Source organism: Phallusia mammillata, chromosome 7 (assembly GCF_965637545.1).
Source record: "Phallusia mammillata chromosome 7, kaPhaMamm4.hap1.1, whole genome shotgun sequence".
NCBI lineage: Eukaryota > Metazoa > Chordata > Ascidiacea > Phlebobranchia > Ascidiidae > Phallusia > Phallusia mammillata.
This window is the reverse complement of record NC_137258.1, coordinates 24165351-24185663: the sequence shown is the minus strand read 5'-3', so window position 1 is coordinate 24185663 and position 20313 is coordinate 24165351. Positions and strand designations below refer to the sequence as shown.

General features: G+C 37.5%; 2 protein-coding genes and 1 long non-coding RNA gene across 3 annotated transcripts; 2 read left to right on the top strand and 1 right to left on the bottom strand.

Annotated features, from left to right (window-relative positions):
- The first annotated feature begins 686 nt into the window (after positions 1-686).
- On the top strand, positions 687-8434 carry LOC145238958 (sodium-coupled monocarboxylate transporter 1-like). Its single transcript, XM_080102249.1, has 13 exons — positions 687-956; positions 1541-1742; positions 2155-2272; positions 2758-2864; positions 3181-3296; positions 3849-3989; positions 4254-4383; positions 4776-4864; positions 5292-5404; positions 5875-6029; positions 6544-6669; positions 6860-7019; positions 7412-8434. Exons 1-13 carry the CDS (start codon positions 775-777, stop codon positions 7579-7581), a joined length of 1809 nt encoding a protein of 602 aa, XP_079958375.1. The 5' UTR covers positions 687-774; the 3' UTR covers positions 7582-8434.
- Positions 8435-9124: 690 nt separating this feature from the next.
- Positions 9125-14571, top strand: LOC145238917 (uncharacterized). The gene is made up of 6 exons (XM_080102202.1): positions 9125-10398; positions 10738-11028; positions 11379-11521; positions 11869-12022; positions 12475-12577; positions 12992-14571. Exons 1-6 carry the CDS (start codon positions 9180-9182, stop codon positions 13149-13151), a joined length of 2070 nt encoding a protein of 689 aa, XP_079958328.1. The 5' UTR covers positions 9125-9179; the 3' UTR covers positions 13152-14571.
- A 48-nt stretch (positions 14572-14619) lies between these two features.
- On the bottom strand, positions 14620-14955 carry LOC145238922 (uncharacterized). The gene is made up of 2 exons (XR_013862206.1): positions 14809-14955; positions 14620-14658 (listed from the first exon to the last, which is right to left on the bottom strand). It is a non-coding gene; the product is annotated as an uncharacterized LOC145238922 (long non-coding RNA).
- Positions 14956-20313: the final 5358 nt, after the last annotated feature.

Below are 20313 nucleotides of genomic sequence, written 5' to 3'. Positions count from 1 at the left end.
ACAGTTGGTTAACTAAGGTCGAACGCGCTGCATCTACGCAGAATAGTTGGCATTGGAACGATTGTATTGCAATTAGCATGCTTTGCAACAAGTGTTTCTATTCAATGGTTGAAATGAGCAATTTTAAATGCCATGTAACATTCAAAACAGTGCAAAGTGGTGTATCTTTACGAAAGTCGATTTAGTCAGAACCTGTTCGTATTGTTTTGAGTCTTATTGTTCTGATTTTACCATTACACTCTTACCTGAGGTTTCATTCGAGGTTGACTATTTGGGGTTAGGGCTTGAGTTTCGTGCCTGAGTTTGTACAGTGTCACAATTTTGTCGTCATTTCATTTTTTTAGACACATGTAGGCTACATGCTTACAAGGTGTAAATTGTATTATTGCACACAAACGCACATCTCGTAGACCTGAACATTAGCATGTCTTCCAACTCAGTTACTTTTCTTGGCATATATGGGCTTTAAAAAATCGGTTTGTGATTAATTGAATACCTTGTGTACAACCAAGATGAATATATTCATACTGGGATCAGCCCTGAAGCGCCGATGCAGACCAGCGATCACGGCAAACTAGATTTTTCTAGCCTGTGCCTTGCCATATAAAAATGCTTGGGAGACCGACTAATTCGGGATTACGCTTTTAATAGGCCTGCCGTGCTATGATTTGTTTACAACCATGTTGTTTTTACTTTGCATGCGCAGAGTATAAGCCAATAACATTTTGCTTCTACAAGCTACTGTGACATTATAACAAGATTTAATAATCTGCAATGGATCCGACCACTAACGTCCCACTGGAAAACATGGCGAACTCTGATGCTCCCAAGACATTCAGCGTTGCGGATTACTTGGTATTTGGCTCCCTCTTTCTGGTATCTGCCCTCATTGGATTATTCTTTGCCATCAGGGACCGAAATAAGAAGACGTCAGAGGATTACTTGTTGGCTGGAAGGTAAGGTGTTCATATGGAGAAATACGAAATATTTCAAAAACTTTTGTACTGCTACGATCAAATTTCAAAAGATGATTATGGAAAATGTTCACATTTTAAAAGTGAAAGTTATAATTCAAATCAGAATTACGTTCTTTTCATGCACCGCGAATAAAAAAAACTATAGTTGGAAATATACTATCATTGGTGCTATTTGAATAAGATACAGCCGTTGACACATAGATAAATACAAAGTTCCTTAACCTTCTAACATTTGAATTGCAGTCACATCTTCTCAGCCCAAACATACGAAACAAACGGTTCAAGATAGCGGCAAATGTTAAACGTATATTTCGCATAACTAACTTTGTGTCACTTTAAATTGCGTGATGGTGAACAACTTTGCGTCTAACCCCAGTCAAAACGTACTCTAGCCCTGCATCGATGGGTTTCGAACCCATGACCGAAGCCTTTATAAGCAATTTCAATTTATTATGCGTAGTGGTGAACGACTTTGCATCAACTCCAATCAAAAGTACTGAAGGCTTGCAACCTCTTTAAATCTTTTCAAAAAACATTTACATTTCTTCGTTTTTTTCACGCAGGAAAATGAGTGGCTGGCCTGTAGCGCTGAGTCTTACAGCAAGTTTCATGTCAGCAATCACAGTCCTCGGTACTCCAGCTGAGGTTTACAGATACGGGACCATGTTCTGGTGGTTTTTCGTCGCCTACACACTGGTAGCGATCATCACTGCAAACGTGTTTGTGCCGATCTTCTACAACATGGGAATTTCAAGCACATACGAGGTACGGCATAGAAATCTTAACCCAGTTTTTTTTTAAATGGGGAAGAAGTACAAAGAGCTTTTGATGTCAACGACTTCTTGTTTTGCAACGAGCTTTAAAAGTTTTCGCGAGTTTTTTTGTTTACAAGAGAAAACTGCAAAGCTTGCCAGGCATTGACTTATAACCTCTGCAAGCAAACTGCAACTCCCTAATCGACCTCCAAGTCACTCTCGTTTTTCACAAAAACTTTTTTTACACTGTAATATTTTGAGATTTTGTAAGATAAAATCTGTGGGAATTTAAATAGAGTTATTCGAACCCAGGTTTCCAAACCACAGTCGTTAATGAGGGAAGAAAGTTGTTGAAGACATTTGCACTTCAATTCCACTTATGCAAGCTTTAATGTATCTGAAACCTTGTTTGTGGTTTTCAGTACTTGGAACGTCGATTCAGCAAACCAGTTCGAGTAGCTGGAACCTGTGCCTTCATTTTACAAACTGTCCTATACATGGGCATGGTCATGTACATGCCAGCTTTGGCTCTTAACAAAGGTATAGTGTTTAAATTGTTGCTTGTTTGTGAGATTGTGACACAAATGTACCTACATCCATTCACTTTGTTGTGCTTCAAGTCGTCTTAGCGTTGCGCAGCAGATTCCGGGATACTCAGTAAGGCTAATACAACGTATCATAGGATTGTCAATAACGATAGCAATAACTCATTAAACACGGCTACACTTGGAAAACGAACTGCGACTTTTTAGTTGGGAGATCTCTCAGAAGATGTTATAAGTGCAAATATTGCGCAAATGACCTTTTGTATGAAACCTAACAATTCCTCTCTTTCTAAGTATTCAAAAATAAACAAAAAATATTTGATAGTGGGAGTAGAAAATGTGTAAAATATCTCCTCTGTTACTTAGGAGGGGACATCCCCAAGTCCACTATGAGCCCCTATTTGTTATGTGCAACCAACCACAAGATTGAAATAATTTTTGGGCGGGAAACAAAACAAACGTTCTTCTGTTTGTTCGCAGTGACCGGTCTCAGTCTCACTGTGTCTATTGTGGTCACTGCTCTGGTGTGCACCTTTTACACAACGATTGGTGGAATGAAGGCGGTGGTGTGGAACGACGTAGTACAGGTACGAGTGAAGCTGTTGCTGGTGTTGTAAGATAGACCCCAAACCAAGAAGCACACAGCAGACATTTCCACAAAATCAAATGTCATCATTAGTTAAATAGTGCATAAGGAAAACGTTTTTTCTACACCACTGGCATTTTTGGTTTTAATAAAGCTATACTTTTCAAACGTGTGTCTTGTGTACCTAATATCTGTAGTGTCAAAAAAAGCGCTTTGTTATTCAGTTAATTTTTTTTTCCATTTTTTTTTCTTTTTTTCTCAGTAAATGGAACGCAATGTGTCAAAACCACTGACTTGTTCGCTTTTATTTGTCGCAGTGTTTCGTCATGTGGATTGGCTTCACTGCGATCATAGTGAAGGGAAGCATGGACGTGGGTGGATTCGCTAAAGTGTTTGAGATTGCAAGCGAAGGAGGGAGAATCGATTTCTGGCAGTAAGTCGGTTTTCGATTAAAATTTCTTCAAAACGAATTAATATTTGTGCTGTAGAGACGTTCTTTTCGGTATTTTACGGTTGGAATTTTAAACACAATTCTGCCTGGCTAAAAAACACACATTCATAAAAAATTTGCTGCGGCTAAGATTCACTCTATTCCAAGCGTTTGAAAAATCGCTGTGAACATCGACAGTGTAGTCAATTGAAAACAAACTATGCCTTTTGTAGGCACCAACGGGGGAAAACTTATGCGAGCCCAAAAATATCTCGCTAGTCCCGAGGTTTAAACCAACAACGTTGTGACTGTAATACTGGGGAACACTACACACATTACTGAAAAAGTGGCGAATCAATAAACTCAAAAAACGAATCATAAACTCCTGGAGAACGTGTACGTAAACTTTCAACAATCGCTGTTGGTATCACCAGTGCAAATTTTCAAACACAAACCTGTAGGCAACAAGAGAACACATCTGATTTAAGTTTTTAAACATAACGCTGGTCCTGAGATTCGAACCCGCAACCTTTTGACCCATTCCGTTTTTCTTAGTTTCGATCTTGACCCGCGAGTTCGCCATTCATTTTGGTCAGTCACCATAGGAGGAACACTGATGTGGTTATCAGTTTATGCGATCAATCAATCCATGGTTCAACGCTACCTCAGCTGCAGAAGTCTTTACCAAGCAAAAATGTGAGCAAACTGCTGAGTCACCTTACGTTTCTATGGCAATTAGTTGGTTTGAAACAATGCTTAGTCATCATTTAACTGCTATGCTTATTAGTTAGTTTTATCTTGTGTCTGGTCACAACATTTTATACAACTTTTCTATGCCAATCTTTGAAATATTGCTGAGTCATCATAGCGGTGCTATGCCAATTTGTTCCTTTAAAATATTGCTGAGTAATCAAAACTTTTCTGTGGCAATCATTTACCAGTGCTTGTTTGCATTTCCAGGTCTCTATACCTCAACGACGTTGGTTTATTTTTCGTTATTAGCCTCGCGTCAATTGCTGGACTAGTGATGTACGCTGTGTATGCGAACTGCGATCCGCTCGCCAACGGCGACGTCGATAAATCAGATCAGGTGTGTACCGCTATGTGTGGTGCCAAAGTACGAACACTTCATGCGGTAGATACTTTGAGTTAAAGATGCCTCTACTTTGATTTGTAGACAAATTAAAATTGTGGTGGATAAGAAAGCACGATAAAACTAAAACGCACTTAACTATTAGATTTAACTACACAACAAACATACAATTGTTTCTTGGTTGTGGATAAATATATTTGACATCAACAGCATGTATTGTTAAGTTTAAGTTTAAACTTCCTTTTCGTTGACTGTCATCAACTAAATAAATAGAAATGAAGATTAACACAATTTAGATTCCTGCAATCCTATGCTGTTTATCACACTATGCTCGGTGTAATGCAATTTCAATGTTTAAACTAACTAACCAGTCACCATTTATGCTATAGCTGGTGCCGTATCTGGTGTTGGACATTCTAAGCGTTGCACCGGGTATTCCGGGCATATTTGTGGCAAGCGCTTACAGTGGAACATTAAGGTAAGTCTGGCCAAGTTACAAAACCACAATGTTCTTCTGAGCTGTGCAAAGTCTGCAATTTTACTGGGAAAGGTTGAACGAGACCTTACTTGTTAGATGCATAGGTTCAAAAAAAAACAAGAAGTTATCTGTGAAAAATATGCATTTCTTCATTTTTGTATTGTGTTAGTTATTTACTTTAGTTACAGTTTGACTTTAGTTTTGTTGCATTTTATAATTATAAAATGTTTGACGTTTACCAACCAACGTAGAAAATAAAGGAGAAGCATTGCCACGTTCCGTTTTATCCAGTAAACTAACTACGTTTTAACACACCCTTTGTGTACATTATAAAGTTTGTTAAAGCTAAACCGCGTCACTAAGACATTTATAAATGTCAACGGTATCCTAATAAACTTGAAATGAAACTCTCTTATCTCTCTCGCAGTACTGTGTCGACTGGGATAAATTCGCTTGCGTGCTCAACATACGAAGACCTCATCAAGCCGTTTAAACCGAATATATCCGGAGAAAGAGCGTTGACTATTTCTAAAGTACTCGGTAAGTGATAAGCTCTTGCAATCCGCAATTGGGAACAACAAAAATTCAGAATTACCAGCATCCGTCTAGTCTAGTTTGACTTTCTCGATTATTATCATTATCATCATCAGGCAATCAACCATGCTGTTGACAGCCATCAGTGCAAAGCCTTTACCAGATATGATTTCATTGTCCAAAGGGATTACCACAAACACTTTCAAACATGAATTTAAAAAAAAAAAACTTTTAAACAAGAAACATTTAAGTATGAATGTACACTGTACAGCAACTTGTCACAACTTTGCAATATCTTTCTTTATTACGTCTTAATGGCCTATTGTGCCATCCTTTTTTGTGTTGCCAAGTTAGCAATTTCCTAAATTGGTCACCTGATGATGACAACAGTAAATGCAAAAACGTTATGAAGTTTTAAACACAAATATTGGGTTGTATTTTCTTGCTAACAACTTTTTGTGTTCATTACTTTCTAGTCGTGGTTTACGGTCTACTTGGATTAGGCGTGGCATACTTGGCTTCGTTGATGGATAGAATCCTCACTATGGCCTTGAAAATGTTTGGGATTATTGGTGGACCTATGCTCGGAATATTCTGTCTTGGGCTCTTTACACCAGTAGGAAATTCTTGTGTAAGTTGATGTTGAAATCCAGACATGCTGTTGACAGTTGGGTTGTCAAGTGTGTGGGCTAGCGGAAGGCATTGTTCGGAACGCATATGGCACCGTTAGGCTGTATCTAGTTAAGAGGCACGTCAATGTATACACTTTAGTTCAGCATGTGGTTTTTAATCGTTGCTAAAACCATATGGCGCCATTTATAGGCAGCAGCATACCAACCTATAATGCAATGCAGCTTCTTGGACATTGATCACCAAAATATAATTTTCCTGTTAATTCAGTAATTACATGTTGTGAATACAATAACAGAGAAGATTTTAAATGCGTCTATTGCTAAATTATATATTTTTAACTGACTTAAACAACAATTAACGTTAAATGTCCTTTTCAACATGAAAGATTGTCTAAATCAACGTTCACCTAAAACCGGTTTTGAAACTGTTGCTTCCTTTATCCTTTCTAAATTACTGTATAATTGACGGTTCATTTTAACTTGGCAGTCAGCAAATGCTTTTGTATGTTTTAGGGAGCTTTGGTGGGTCTTTTCGGGGGTCTGACCATGGGTATTTGGATGGGGATCGGTTCCACTCTTTACCATCCAGCTGATGAGTTTATAAGATTGCTACCAGTTACAACCGCAAACTGCACCAGTGTAAGTTGGAAAAAGCTGGTTTCATAAACTACATTGCTTTCTATTTGGAAGTTTAAACTAAAAGTATTATGGAGGTATTGCAAACGTCGTTACGTTTGTCTTGTGTTTTCAAACATTACAACAATAGCTTTGCTCTATAACACAACAACAAAACAAAGCATATTTAAACGTCACAGTTATCTGGTAATAGGCCTTGACGTCAGCTGCTTTCAACGTCACATCAGCGCCTGAACCTCTGGTGCCCACTGGCGGATTGATAGACTCCCTGTACGCGCTGTCTTACTGTCATTACAGCACATTTCTTGTACTCTTTACGTGGGGACTCGGTCTTCTAGTGAGTCTGCTCACAGGTGAGTTTAGTAAATACAAATTCAGAACTAAGTGAGTCGAGCTTAAGGGGAACAGATTACAATGTTTATGTTTACCTAAATCATGTGAAAAACCTGGTGAACCAAACGCTTCCTCAGTATTTTTAAAGGCGTGTTCTTCAGTATAAGTTTCATAGTTTCGAGGGCGTGAAGTGTTAAACTTGGTGGGCGCCATCACTTTAAGATAAAGAACTTCCAAAAACTAATGTAATGTGTACCCACAGAATAAACTTAACAGTACACGTTTTATAAAAACAAATCATGTCGTTTTAACAGCAAAGGAATGCAGAACGTTTTTGTGAAGAATTGTCATCTGTGTTCGGTATTTGTAAAATCACCAGGGCATCACTTATTTTCAATTCTTCCATCTTCAGGAGGAATCGGCTCCCGGAGGAACGTGATGCAGGATCTTCTCGCCTTCCCCGGCGACATCTGTTGTTGCCTGGCAACCACCGGATGCGCGTGCGGCAAGAAGAAGACGGGATACGTGGGAGCGAGTCAGAAGGACGACTTCATCATTGACCAATCAGATCTGAGCTCATAAAAAAGATTTTCCAATTTCTGAAGAAGTGACTTCAAGCCCTAGATCAGTTGTATTGGAAATTGTAACATTCAGTGATAAAGTGGCCTAATACTATTACCAGATCAGTTGAATTGTAACACTCACTTACTGAGTGATAAAGTGACTTAGACTTTGACTAGATCAGTTGAATTGTACGGTTTCAAGCATTCACATGTATCGAACTGCAAGTTGTTTCTCTTTTCAGGGATACAATGTACGTTTCATGAAGTTGTGATAGGGAAATATGAGTTTTGCTTTTGTGCAAAACATTTTTGGCAAGCTTTATCTTAATCATCAATCATATGGTTACTACAGAGTGTGTCGTGATCGCTGGTCTGCATGAACGCTTCATGACTGATCCTAGTTATGAATGTATGAGATTTTCATGATCAAGCTTTAATTTGCAATTTTTGCATCCTGCTTTTTTGTATTAAATTTGTTTTGAATCTTTCCTGGCTTTTTCGAATAAAGGTGTCCTGCTTACCTTCACCGAATTGTTTGCTATTCTTTTTTCTGCCGTTATGTTTTGTTTAAGGTTAATGATTTTATGTGCCTATTTACGCTTATTATGTATCTTAAAAACCATTTCGGAAACCGACATGAAATAAAACACCTTGGAAAACGTTAAAGATGAAATAATCGGGGTCAATTTGATAATCTAGCATTTAATCCAACGTGTTTATGTGCGTTTGTTATTCAACCTATTCTGTAATCTTTTCATTACAAAACTATTTTTCACTAAAACCATTATTGCTTTATGATGCCATTAGGTGCCTTTGTTTCTTTACCGTTGTTATCATCTGCCGTTCAAATACAAAGACTTAGAGACCTTGTAGGTCAAACAGAGTGTATACTATTCGGAACTTATTGTTCACAACAATCTCTTTCATGTTTTTAATTTTTGTTGACTTTTGACCTATTCCTTAAAATAAACGTTCCTAGTCGTAGATAATTTTAGCATCAAGAAAGCAAATTTGACATGTTTTAGGAGTAGGAGGTAAATAAAAGCAAAAATTTTATATGTATGCAAGTGTTAAAGAATATTGGGATTGCATTTTACTATCAACATCTGCGTTAAAGTAACTATTGAATACAACTGTTGAACGAAAAACATTTCATACTTCGTTACCTGAAGTCTACATACAAATGGCCGCGGGCATTTTAAACAAATAAACGAATAACTTCAAATGTCCATTAGCTGTCCGCGATGATGTTAAAGTAAATACACAAAGGCCAAACAGGTTCGAATGTAATTAGTAAATTGATTGTTGAGACAATGGTCATTGTCAGACAATCACAAGAATGAGTTATGGCAGATAACCAGGATCTTTATTTTAGAGATGTTTAGGTTTGTATATAATAAAACAGATAAAAAAAAAACTTTAGAGTTGTAAATTATTAATGTAGTTCATAACAATGCACAGTATAATGTGTATCTAAGGTGTATTGTTTGTTTTTATTGTATCTGTAAGGGTTTTTTGCATTTTTTTCCGTAAACTGTTGCCACTTTTCACTTGCAGTTATTTTACGCGTTTACCGTAGACGATTTAATTTTTAGTGGCGGCTTACTTGAGTTAACAATGCCAGGTCCAAATGCGGCATCGAAGAATAAAAATAGATATTTGCAAAATAACATAACATCGCTTGATTACAACCAGAATTCAACAACAACAGTCAAGACAACAACAATCGCAAAATCTACAAACAGAGTTGCAACAGAAATAAACCCTGTGGAGCAATTTACAAATAAGGCTGGAGCAACAAATAACGCTGTGCTAACTACAACTTTAGAGACCGGAAAAAGACAGCTACCTCAAACTATTTCAACACCGAACTGGGGCAACGTTTCAGCAGGTAAAGCAATTCCAGTTACCCCAGCACAAAATTTGGGCGACTATTTAGCAAGTAAAGAATTTCTACTTACCCCAACACCGAATTTGGGCAATTCAGCAAAGAAAGGACCTCCAGTAACCCCAACTCCAAATTTGGGCAACTATTCAGCAAAGAAAGGATCCGCAGTAACCTCAGCATCAAATCTGGGCAAGGTTTCGAATTCAGCAAAGAAAGGATCTCCAGTTACCCCAGCACAAAATTGGGGCGAAAATTCAGCAAGGAAAGCGTACCCAGTAACCCCAGCAGCAAATTTAGGCAACTATTCAGCAAAGAAAGAACCCCCAGCACCAAATTTGGGCAACTTTTCAACAAAGAAAACATCTTCAGTTACCAAAACACCGAATCGGGGCATACATTCAGCAAGAACAGAACCCAAAGTTACGCCAGCACCAAATTGGGGCGAAAATTCAGAAACTAAAGGGTCTATAGTTAGCCCGGCGTCATATCGAGACTTTCCAATCGACAAACAAGCACCAGCTTGGTCAGTGCAATCGGGTAATAAAGAATCAAATATATTACAGGGATTCCAACTTGGCAACACAAGTTACATTAGTAATGTAACGGAATCACAAACACAATTTTATAACCAATCATCAGGGGACTTCACTAACATCACCTATTACCAACCTCAGTACGGTAAATCACAGTTACAGTTGGGCACAGATTTATGCGGATTTCCGGGGTTTTGCAAACCTTCTGCTTACACGGAATGTACCCACAAGGCACTGCGCGACTGTGAGCACTGCAGCATGGCTGGAGCGGCAGTTTTTGGCGGGATTTTCGTTCTGCTAGGGCTGACGATTATCTTAGCAAATTTGCTTGTGATTTTAGCGGCACGAAAAAGCGGAGTAAAAGATACGTTTGGAAAGATTAAAGCTTCATTGGCAGTGGCTGACATGATTTTGGGTAAGTGTTGTGAATGTTTTGTATACTCTTAATATTTCACAGCAATGCTTAGTTTTCAAACACCATCAGGTGACTGATTTTCAAAAAAAAGACACACAAAAGTGACACTGAATTCAGCTAAATGGATAACGTTATATCATTATCTGCCTTGTATATTGCACGCCTTGCCATTTGGAAATGCTTAGTGGCCGACTGATTCGGTATAACGTCTTTAATGGGCCAGGCATACTATGATTTAGAAAAAGTGTGTCGTGATCCCTGGTTTGCATGAAGGCTTAAGGGTTGATCCATGTTATGAATTTATGTTCATCAGTAAAACACTGTATTATAATTTTTCAGGTTTGCAATTCCTTGTCGTGGCAATCTACAACTTCGGTTGGACGTTGGCCAGTACATCGCTAGAACTTGAAAACCGCCAACTATCCTTACACGGTTCTTCAGTTGCTACAATATTCGGGCTAGCGATTCTTCTGCCCTTTGCCGCATCACTCTACCATCTGATGTTTCTCAGCGGACAGCGCTTGTACGCCATCAAGTGGCCGTTCTCGTACAGACTCCAGAAAAGGAGAAGCGTCAAGTTTGGACTTGTAGCGGTTTGGATTGCTGCTGGCATCTCCGCTTCGGTACCAAGTCAGTAAAATTGTTACAACTTACAATGACTTTCCAATAATGCTCCAGAGAAATGTACAGTGTTGCAAACTTACAAATACATTTGCATTAGTGCTGACAACTAGTTACGGATTTAAGATTTTTAAGATCTGTTGATCAAAGAAAAAATTACAACATTGAAAGAATTGCTGCTTGTCAATAGGAAAATATATATATTTTGGTGGGGGCAATTAGACATTGCATTTTTAGGTGAAAGTGTCCTTGACACAAAAAACGCTGAGGACCATTACAGGTCAACAGTTTAAAGATTTGAGGTTCCCCAAAGACTCCTTCAATTTAATCGAGATAAATCACACATTTTTCTGTTTCAGCCTGGTTTCCCAACCATCTCGTGTTCACGTACCAACACAATGTATTCTTGTTTCTAATTTCTGAAAAAAACTTTGACCGTGAAAGCCGTTACGCCGTCGTCACTGTCCTCTCCCTGTTCTTCGTCCTGCCGTTTGTCATTATGGTAAGTTTAAATCCGTGAAGCAATTATCCATTTGGTGCACAATTTCGAGTTACAAGATATGGGTTATTAGATTCCGTGCTGGTACAATGTTTATTCGAAGCAATTACCATTTTGCACAGATATATTCTCTTAATATTTTATTCCCATAATTAAATTACAATTAGCAGTCTTTATTTAGATATAGGTATTATATAGGTATCGTGATGGTTACCTATATACTTTGTAACGCTATACACGGATCTGTTTATAAGTTTAATGAAGCATGTACACTTTTCAGTCAATTTTGGCCGTTATTTTTCTCACTCAATTAAAATTGTTCTGTTACAACTTGTAGTCCTATTTTGCAGACACTTTTGACCGGCTCAACCGCGATTGCGGTTCGCAGAGGTCTGAATCAGAATCCAAATCGACGCGACAAGAACAATCGGACAGCGGATAAACGCGAAGTCGCCGCGTGCAAGACAGTAGCGATGATGCAAATCGGATTTACACTTTCTTTAGGTGTGAAAAAACTTTTGATGCAACTAATTATTCTACAGCAACTAGATTTGCAAGGTTTCAAGTTTAAAAATATGTTATGTTTCAATATTGTAACCAAGGTATTGCTTAAATGACGTTGTAGTTCTAAATTCGTGACAATAAGATAACAATAGCATTAAAGCGTTTACCAAATACCCGCAATATTGACGGTTTATAATCAGGGCCGAGTAGTTTAACGAGCACAAATAAAAAAGTGAAACAACATGCTCTATAATCTCACATGAATTACTTTAAAAATATGTAGGGCCTAACCCTCCTAAGTCACCAAACGCCCGATTAAAGTTCTTTAAATACAAAGCTTAGGTTCGTATTTTCAATAACAATTTGATAAAATTAACGGGTGCTGGATACAGTTTGCGTATATCTAGTTCGTTTGCAGTGAAATAACGTCATTAGTTTTAACTTTGTTTTAGTGCCTGTTGTCGTCGTGTACTCGATGTATTACATGGGAAAACTGCCCTGTGACAAAGTTTCGATTCCCTTCGCTGTTTGCTTCTATCTCAGCATGTCAAACAGGTGAATAGTTTTCATTTTTACTTAAACCAGCTTGAGTAGCAAGAATACAAACAACCCAAAAGAGCAACACGTTTTTTAGGACCAAACATGGAAGCAATTCATTCCGGAATCTTATATTACACTAATAAACGATGACACTGCCCCTGTGTGACCCAACAGCATGTGGTGTTTGAACTATTATTTTCGAAATTTAAAGCGTTTTGTCTTTAGTCATTCCGATCACATTTTAACACTTCTACAGGCAGACATATATAGACATAGGTATATCAATAATAATGTATTGTCACCAACCATTCAGTATCAAAAATACTGATCTTCGGCAATAAATTCTCGGGTTTAACAGACTGGGTCCGCCCACTGCTGAAACTTATACATACTCATGTCCTCCTTTAACACATATTGATTTCGTTTTAGTCTGACAAACGTGGTAATCTACAGTGCCCGAGACGCAACGTTCAGCTCATCCGTTGCAGCCATCTTACCTTGCTGCAAGAAATATCGAAGGAGCCCGACCCAACCTTCGATTTCGACAAAACCAACCGTCGAAGCAACCACAGTCGGAAACAATACATAAAGTGACTCAAGCAATCTTAATAGACAAAGCATTCCCCTGTAAAAGTTTTGAAAAACCTGTGAAATACCTCACAGCACAGCGGGACTATTAAAACTCCAAGATTGAAGTTGAAATAGTTTCTATGTAGTGAACGGGAGTCCTTTGTTGGTGACAATCGTCTTAATTAACGTTGAATGTAGATTGCGAGACATATAAAACAAAAAGCCACGTATTCTCTTTTTCTTAGAAAAAAGCGCAGAAGTGAAAAACATGCACCCAGAGCAAGAAACATTTATTTATTTGGTGCCTAACTGCATGTCGTACAGTTACAATCTTTGAACAGACGATGCAGTATCAACTGGTAACATCCGACTTGGCGGTTCATTTAAATACTGATGCACAAATTCCCGTGGTCCCTCAAAATCTTAATATGCCTTGTCTATCCAGCCCTGAAGGTAACCACTTGACCAGCTTAAGAGTATGAAAAATAAAAGGAAACGGCCCTTGGCCTAATTTACTTGCAGAGTTTTCGCATCTCGGTTAGTTTCTAGTCATATTGTTTCACACACCTCCAGTCACAAATACTTGTAGGTTTGGAAATGAGAGTGATAAAGATTTCAATTAAAATATCAATTGCAATTCTGAGCTCAATTGTGGGTCAGAACGTGGTACAAAACTTACACAGGAGCCCACGAAGTTCTTTTTACAATCCGCTTTTTATAATCCCGCATCTTCACTTACATCAATGATAAACAAAACGACAATCAAATGTACCTTAGCTTGTCCAAAATATCCGCATATTACCTGTTCAACGCTATCGTTGATTTATTAGATTAGCCTAACAAACAAAAGATAAGAAAGCAATTATCTCCTGCATATACCTTTACCAATACAATACCTGTGCTGTGTTTATTCCTAAAACACAAGGAAGGGGTTTTCAATGAATCCACTGTACACTCGCGTTTCAAATTTCCAAACCTGCACCTTTAAGAAAAAATGCCTAATACCAATACCTTTACCAATACAATACCTTCGTTGCTGTGTTTATTCTTGAACACAAGGAGAAGACATCAACGGATCCACAATGAACATGTAGACCAAAATTGCCTCTGAAAAAAATGCCTAATACCTTTACCAATACATTACCTTTGTTGCTGTGCTTTGTTAAAAAACATGATGGAGTAACCAACAAATAATTCTTCCATTGCTAGCTTCCAACTGTAGGTTGTACCTTAAAACTTCCAAATGCCTAATACCTTTACCAATACATTACCTCTGTTGTTCTGCTTTCTTCGTAAAATAGCTTAAGACAATCCATTGACCCACCGTATTTTTCCCATTGCCAAAGTCCAATATGACGTTGCATCTTTACATTGATTTTTTTACATCCTATACCTTTACCAATACAATACCTGGTTGTACAGCTGCGTATGCTAAACCATCATGTATGTTTGTTTTTTTAATGTGAAGACAAATTTTTGCAAGGAAGTGAGAGCACAATATCAATTCACCGCAGGAAAATAAAGACCTTAAAATAGCAAATAACATCACATTTAAGCAGTTAAAACATGGCCGATGCTATTATAATGTATTGTTACATCATTTAAAACAACTTATTGTTTACAAAATAAACAATGTTAAACTAACAATCATTCAAAAGCAATTCAAAATAACATACCTGTTTATAGTGACAGTGCTCAAGCAGCATCTCACACAAAAATGTGCAGTTGTTAAAATATGGTTTTCACAGTCTTGACTTGTAATGATCAAATGTTTTTTTTTCCACAATTGTTTTCAAAACCAAATCTACATGTTGCAAATTTTAGGCATCTGTGTTAAATATTATGCACAAATGTTGTTAAAACGGTTGTAACGTTCAGTGTAGACATTAAAAAGAGCTTACCTTTAAGGTAATGTACTTAAGCGCAGCAGGGTAACTAACTTTTAGTTGGAACGTCTTTTGCTTCTTTATCTGCTGTAAATATACCTTTGTACCTTATAATAAAAGCTAGCCTAGTATTCTTTAACAAAAATAAAACATAAGGCTTTAGGTAAGTTTAATATGTTAATTACCACAACAAAGGCCCTAAACTCTGCCAGATTGCATAACATTTCTTCACTGCACAACAAAACAAGCCTGCTCCGAACAAAACTCTACACAACAGGCGCTTGTGACGCAACAATCACTTCGGCACTTTTCGAATTCTCCCTGTGGTATTCGCTTAAAGTTCACAACGGTTCCAGTAATTTCTTATATTTTGCTATTTTTTATGCTTTATTTTCAAAGGTATTTTCATTTGCACATTTCTTAACTGGAATGGGCAATCGCAAAATATTATTTACTGAAATATAGCGTGAATTTTTCATCAACTAAAAACTAGGTTAAATAATTTTTCCGCTTAAACCGGTACAAGGTAAAATTTACATGATTGAAATCGCTAATACTTTGTTCATGAGCTCTCTAACAGTAATGCACAAATTCAAAGGCCCTATGATGTTTAACTATTTTATTACTGTAATTTAACTATTTATATATGGTATTGCAGTGGTGGGATTCAATTTTTGTCAGCCAGTTCTATCTCAAAAGTCATATTTTTCAGACAGTTCTGTTACAAAAAGTCCATTGACAGTAACCAGTAATGCTAACCGGTTCGCCGATCTCATAAAATTTCATGAGACGGGTCTATAGCAGTGGTTCCCAACCTTTTTTTAACGCGACCCAAATACTCATCAAAATTTTGTTTAGTGGTTTCTCGAGACCCATGTTTGGGTAGCGACCCATACTTTGAGAACCACTGACTTAGTCGAACAAAGCTAATGAAAACCCATATTTTTTTAAACTCCTTTAACAAGGTTTGTATTATTGCTTCTTTAGTACCCTGTTTTAATTTTTTTAATATTTCACAGATGAAAGTAAATCTTGCTTGTGACACACTAAGCTGGAAAGTGGGTAGATGTTTAAGCATTGTTAAAGGGTCAGAGGGAACTTCTGAGTATGTTCTACTGTTCGCAAAGTGTGCATACCTTGCACAAAAACAAGATAAAAACAAAATGCTTTTAGATGGTTTGAGATAATGAACTGCGGATGTAAAAATCCTATCAGATCTGTAGATGATGAGCGGCTAAAATGGCTTGAGAACACATTCATTAGCTACCTAACAAACTGGAAAGTAAGTCTATTTTTTTCTAATGTACATTTCAAAAATTCGTTTTTATTGGTTTTATTCCAATTTATATTTAAATGGCAGAATGAAGTTTTGCCCAAACACAAAAATGAGGAAAAGAGAATCATGCCCCTTCCAACCCTTAATGGCTTGGTTTTCACAACAAGAAATTTTATTAAACTAAGCAAACAACTATTACAAACTATGGAGTATGTTTGTTTGAAAACCTTGACGCAAGATGTATTGGAAGCTTGTTTCGGATCTATAGTAAAGACAGCAATGAAATTGTCCGTAAAAATCATTTTGTTACCCTGTAACATTTGTTTCAGAGACTACTTGGTCGTCGGTCAACAAACCCGGACATTAATCAGGTTGGTTATGGCATAAACCATATCAGCCAAAGAAAAGGAATAAAAAAAATTAAGGGTGGAAACACAACTTTTGGAAAGAAAAATCCTTGGACACATCTTTGCAATGAGCCAATTCCATCAAAAAAGTTAAAGTCATAACATCTCTCTGTAATTTAATGTACATAAATGTGGTTCCAAAATGCTTGACTTTGTATAGTTCCCATGACTTTTTAGTCTGCATTTATGCAACTTATCATTGTAATAGATTGCTGCTTTTTAAAAACATATGTTTATTTAAAAAATGTTATGATAACAGTACAGATCAGAAAAAAACTTAATAAAGGGGTTCCTAAGTGGATTTCTTTTTAAGACTAGCCCGGAGGCCTAATGTTTGCCCTAAGCTATTTTTTTGTTTGGTTTGCAAAAGCTTTTTTGCAAAATTGTGGGAGACTGCAACAACAAATAAATTTAACATGAAATTAAGCACATTATACACATTATCATCTTGAACAGAAATGTTTGAAAGTAAATCGCCATATTCCTGTTGTGCCTGCACAGAATCTGTTAATGTGCTGAAATTTATTTCAGCAGGATTTTTGCTTGCTTCATTACAATGCAGAATGTACAGCCTTGTTAACAGTGCCAGGTATGCTTTACTTGGGTGTTGGAGGGAGCCTTTATGTTTTTCAATTAGAACACTAAACTGACCCAAAGAAGTTGTACCACAAAATAACTTCACCACACTTTTCTTTTCCTGAAATTTAGTCAATGCTTTTTTTATAGTGTAACCCCCAATAAATTCAATAACATCTTTTTCTACATCATTTGGCTGATAGATTGACTGTGGCACGTCTGTCTTCGCTGCTGTTTTATGGAAAATAATCATCTTAATAATTTTTAAAGTCTGCCTGGCAGCTTCGCTTTCTGAATCAATAGTTTCAAACAAAACAGTTTTATTGAATACTTCTGAAAAACTTCCAACTAGGTTCTCAGCACTAGAATATTTCATAATCCACGAGTTAAAAACTTCACAACCTTCTCTGCTTAGTTTTGGCAGCACAATGTCCTGACTTGAAGCTATGCTTTCAAGCGTTGAATTCTCGTGGACTTGAGAACAGCCGCTGCTTTCCTCGTACATTTTTTGTTCCTCCATGTCCCAAAACCCCAGAAGTCCCACTGTCATATTCATTTTTTTAAATTATAATAAAGAATTATATACATTAGGTTGCGTAAAGACTTCTAAATTGCCTGGAATTTTAAGATAAGAAACCTAAATGCATCAAAACTCGCGTTTTTAACAGTTTACAATAAGGCGCTTATTTGTTTCCTAACACTGTTGTTCATGCGTGACGAAAATGACGTAACAATGGAGTTGCCATTCCAGGGTTTTAGTATTCTATGGTAGAACCCACTTCGTCAAACCGGTTAACACGTGGTTTTCAGCTTATATGGGCACATTATGCAGGTACAAAAATACATTTGTAAGGCCCAGTGGTAAACTGTACCACAATTTTGAATAATATTTTATAGCACGGTTGTTATTTTGGTGATGGACGTATTTGAGGTGACGGGGTTTCCTGTGTTAGAGGGCTAATACGCAGTAACGCGACCAGTTCAGGATTCAACTGACATCTTGTTGGCTTTGGAAAAGGGCAATGGCGGTTTATAGCCTGGCACTGATAATTGTTGACAAACATGTCATATATCAGACGTAGATATGAAATGGGACCCCTTGCGGTAAGTAAACACCACATTGTGGCAATCCATATATGTTGCTGGTCGACAATACCGCACCTAAATGCAAATGCAACTGTCTAAAAAACCAAGTACGGCTTAGAATGTGTGTTTCAGGTTCCACAAATTGAATGGATAAAACTCTCAACGTTCACTGTAGGGACAGTGGGGACAATATTTAATTTGTCGGCTAACCCGTCTCAAGGGACATTAATATTGCAAAACAAACGCAAATAGATTGAGTTATCACTAACTATCGTATAAAGTCATAACATAAAATATTACTCGTTCAATCAATTATTGACAGACTTGATGGCGATTATCGTTCACAGATTAACTTTCTGTTAACTATGTTTTTTTCACGGGGTTCGAACCAAGGACACTCCCGGGGACGAATCCCCGAAATCCCGTTTTTTTTATTATTTTATCAGCAGGCTTGGTTATAATTCTGCAAGTAGTGTGTTGTTTGTACATGAATTTGCACGCAGTAACAAAAGAGAACTTGCACTCGGTTTTGTTTACCATACATCATTTGCCGCGCAAGATATTACAAGCTAAAAGGACGTAGCTCATTTGGTGTAGAGAGGACTTCCTCTATCATAGCCATAACACCAAGGCAGTACGAGTTTATCAAGCGAGAACCACTTTAAACGTGAGCTTAAGAGAAGGAGAAAGAGATAAACGCAAACGTCAACGACTGAAGGATCCTGTTGTTGTTTGTAACTGTTTGATTTAAGGAGCATTGTTGCGGTAGTGTCAGATCAGAGTAATGCTCTGTGTTAAGTTAAGTTATTTAGTTCTAGCAAAACCACAATAAAAACAGTTTGTTGGTAACAGAGTTGTTAGTCCGGCCGGGCTTGTCCGTTCGGGTTTCGGGTCGGGTTCGGGCCGGATTCGAGCTCAGGTTTGTTCGAGAAACGGGATTGATTCGGGCCCGACTTTACACTCTGTGTCAGTATTTGTTTTGAAAAAAAAAATACTAGCTAAGTAGCCAGTTGTTGGACCTGACCTAATGTCAAACAGCCCTAAAACGCCATGTTTATGACCAAATGTCCATCGTGTTTGTTGTCTTGATCTTTCCTGGGGCTTCAAAGTATAGGCCTGTCAATCAAACTTTCGGGCTTAAACGGGCTTCTCAAAAACGATCTCCAGTTTTAGGCCTGTGTACAACTCTGGTGGGTAACGCCAATAGGATAGAACTACAAAACTAACCTTAATGTTAGGGTATGGGTTAAGGTATGCTATTACATACATATTTATATTTGGCACATGCTAGTATTTAGTTCGATGTTATCAACAAGGGTAGAAAAAATATGTACAACAAACATATTTGCAAGAAAATAAAGGATTAACATAACGACCCCTGGGTCGACCTGCCGGGCAGTGATCTTGGGCCGAACCGCTCTGTCTGTCAGACAGACAAACCACGGTAAAATGTTCTAGCTCTGATCAATAAGCGTAAAACCGGAGTAAGATAAAACGCTATCGAGCCAGACGTCGCATGGCGCATTTATATTTAAGCGCCTGTGCAACGTCAACGGGGCTCACATCGTGCCACACGTGATGCCAAAGTCGACAAGATTATGTAAATGTAATTTTTGGTGATAAACCAGACTATTTGGCAGTTGATTTTGATGGACTTATATTAGACATTATATAGACATGCAGAATTAGCTTTTCCATGATTGCTGTTACGCAACTGTAAAGATGTTTAGTAGAGAGATAATTCAGTCACTAGGAAGTTACCTAGACAAGCTTTGGTGTTGAATAAAGAATATGTAAGTAAAAAAGCTTATTGGTTTCAGTTCATGCAATATAAATGTCAAACTTGTCTTAGAATTAAAAAATACTGTTTTTATGTTTATAAATAATAAGGGTCTGGTCCAGAAGTGCACACCATGCGAATGCGGGAAGTTTGTTCAAGTTATTTTATCA

Bases quoted from the DNA above. Each gene is read 5' to 3' on its own strand.
- LOC145238958 (XM_080102249.1), top strand. From the start codon at position 775: ATGGATCCGACCACTAACGTCCCACTGGAAAACATGGCGAACTCTGAT. The intron at 957-1,540 runs GTAAGGTGTTCA...TTTTTCACGCAG, and splicing joins GATTACTTGTTGGCTGGAAG to GAAAATGAGTGGCTGGCCTG. The intron at 4,384-4,775 runs GTGTGTACCGCT...TTTATGCTATAG, and splicing joins ACGTCGATAAATCAGATCAG to CTGGTGCCGTATCTGGTGTT.
- LOC145238917 (XM_080102202.1), top strand. From the start codon at position 9,180: ATGCCAGGTCCAAATGCGGCATCGAAGAATAAAAATAGATATTTGCAA. The intron at 12,023-12,474 runs GTGTGAAAAAAC...ACTTTGTTTTAG, and splicing joins CGGATTTACACTTTCTTTAG to TGCCTGTTGTCGTCGTGTAC. The intron at 12,578-12,991 runs GTGAATAGTTTT...ATTTCGTTTTAG, and splicing joins TATCTCAGCATGTCAAACAG to TCTGACAAACGTGGTAATCT.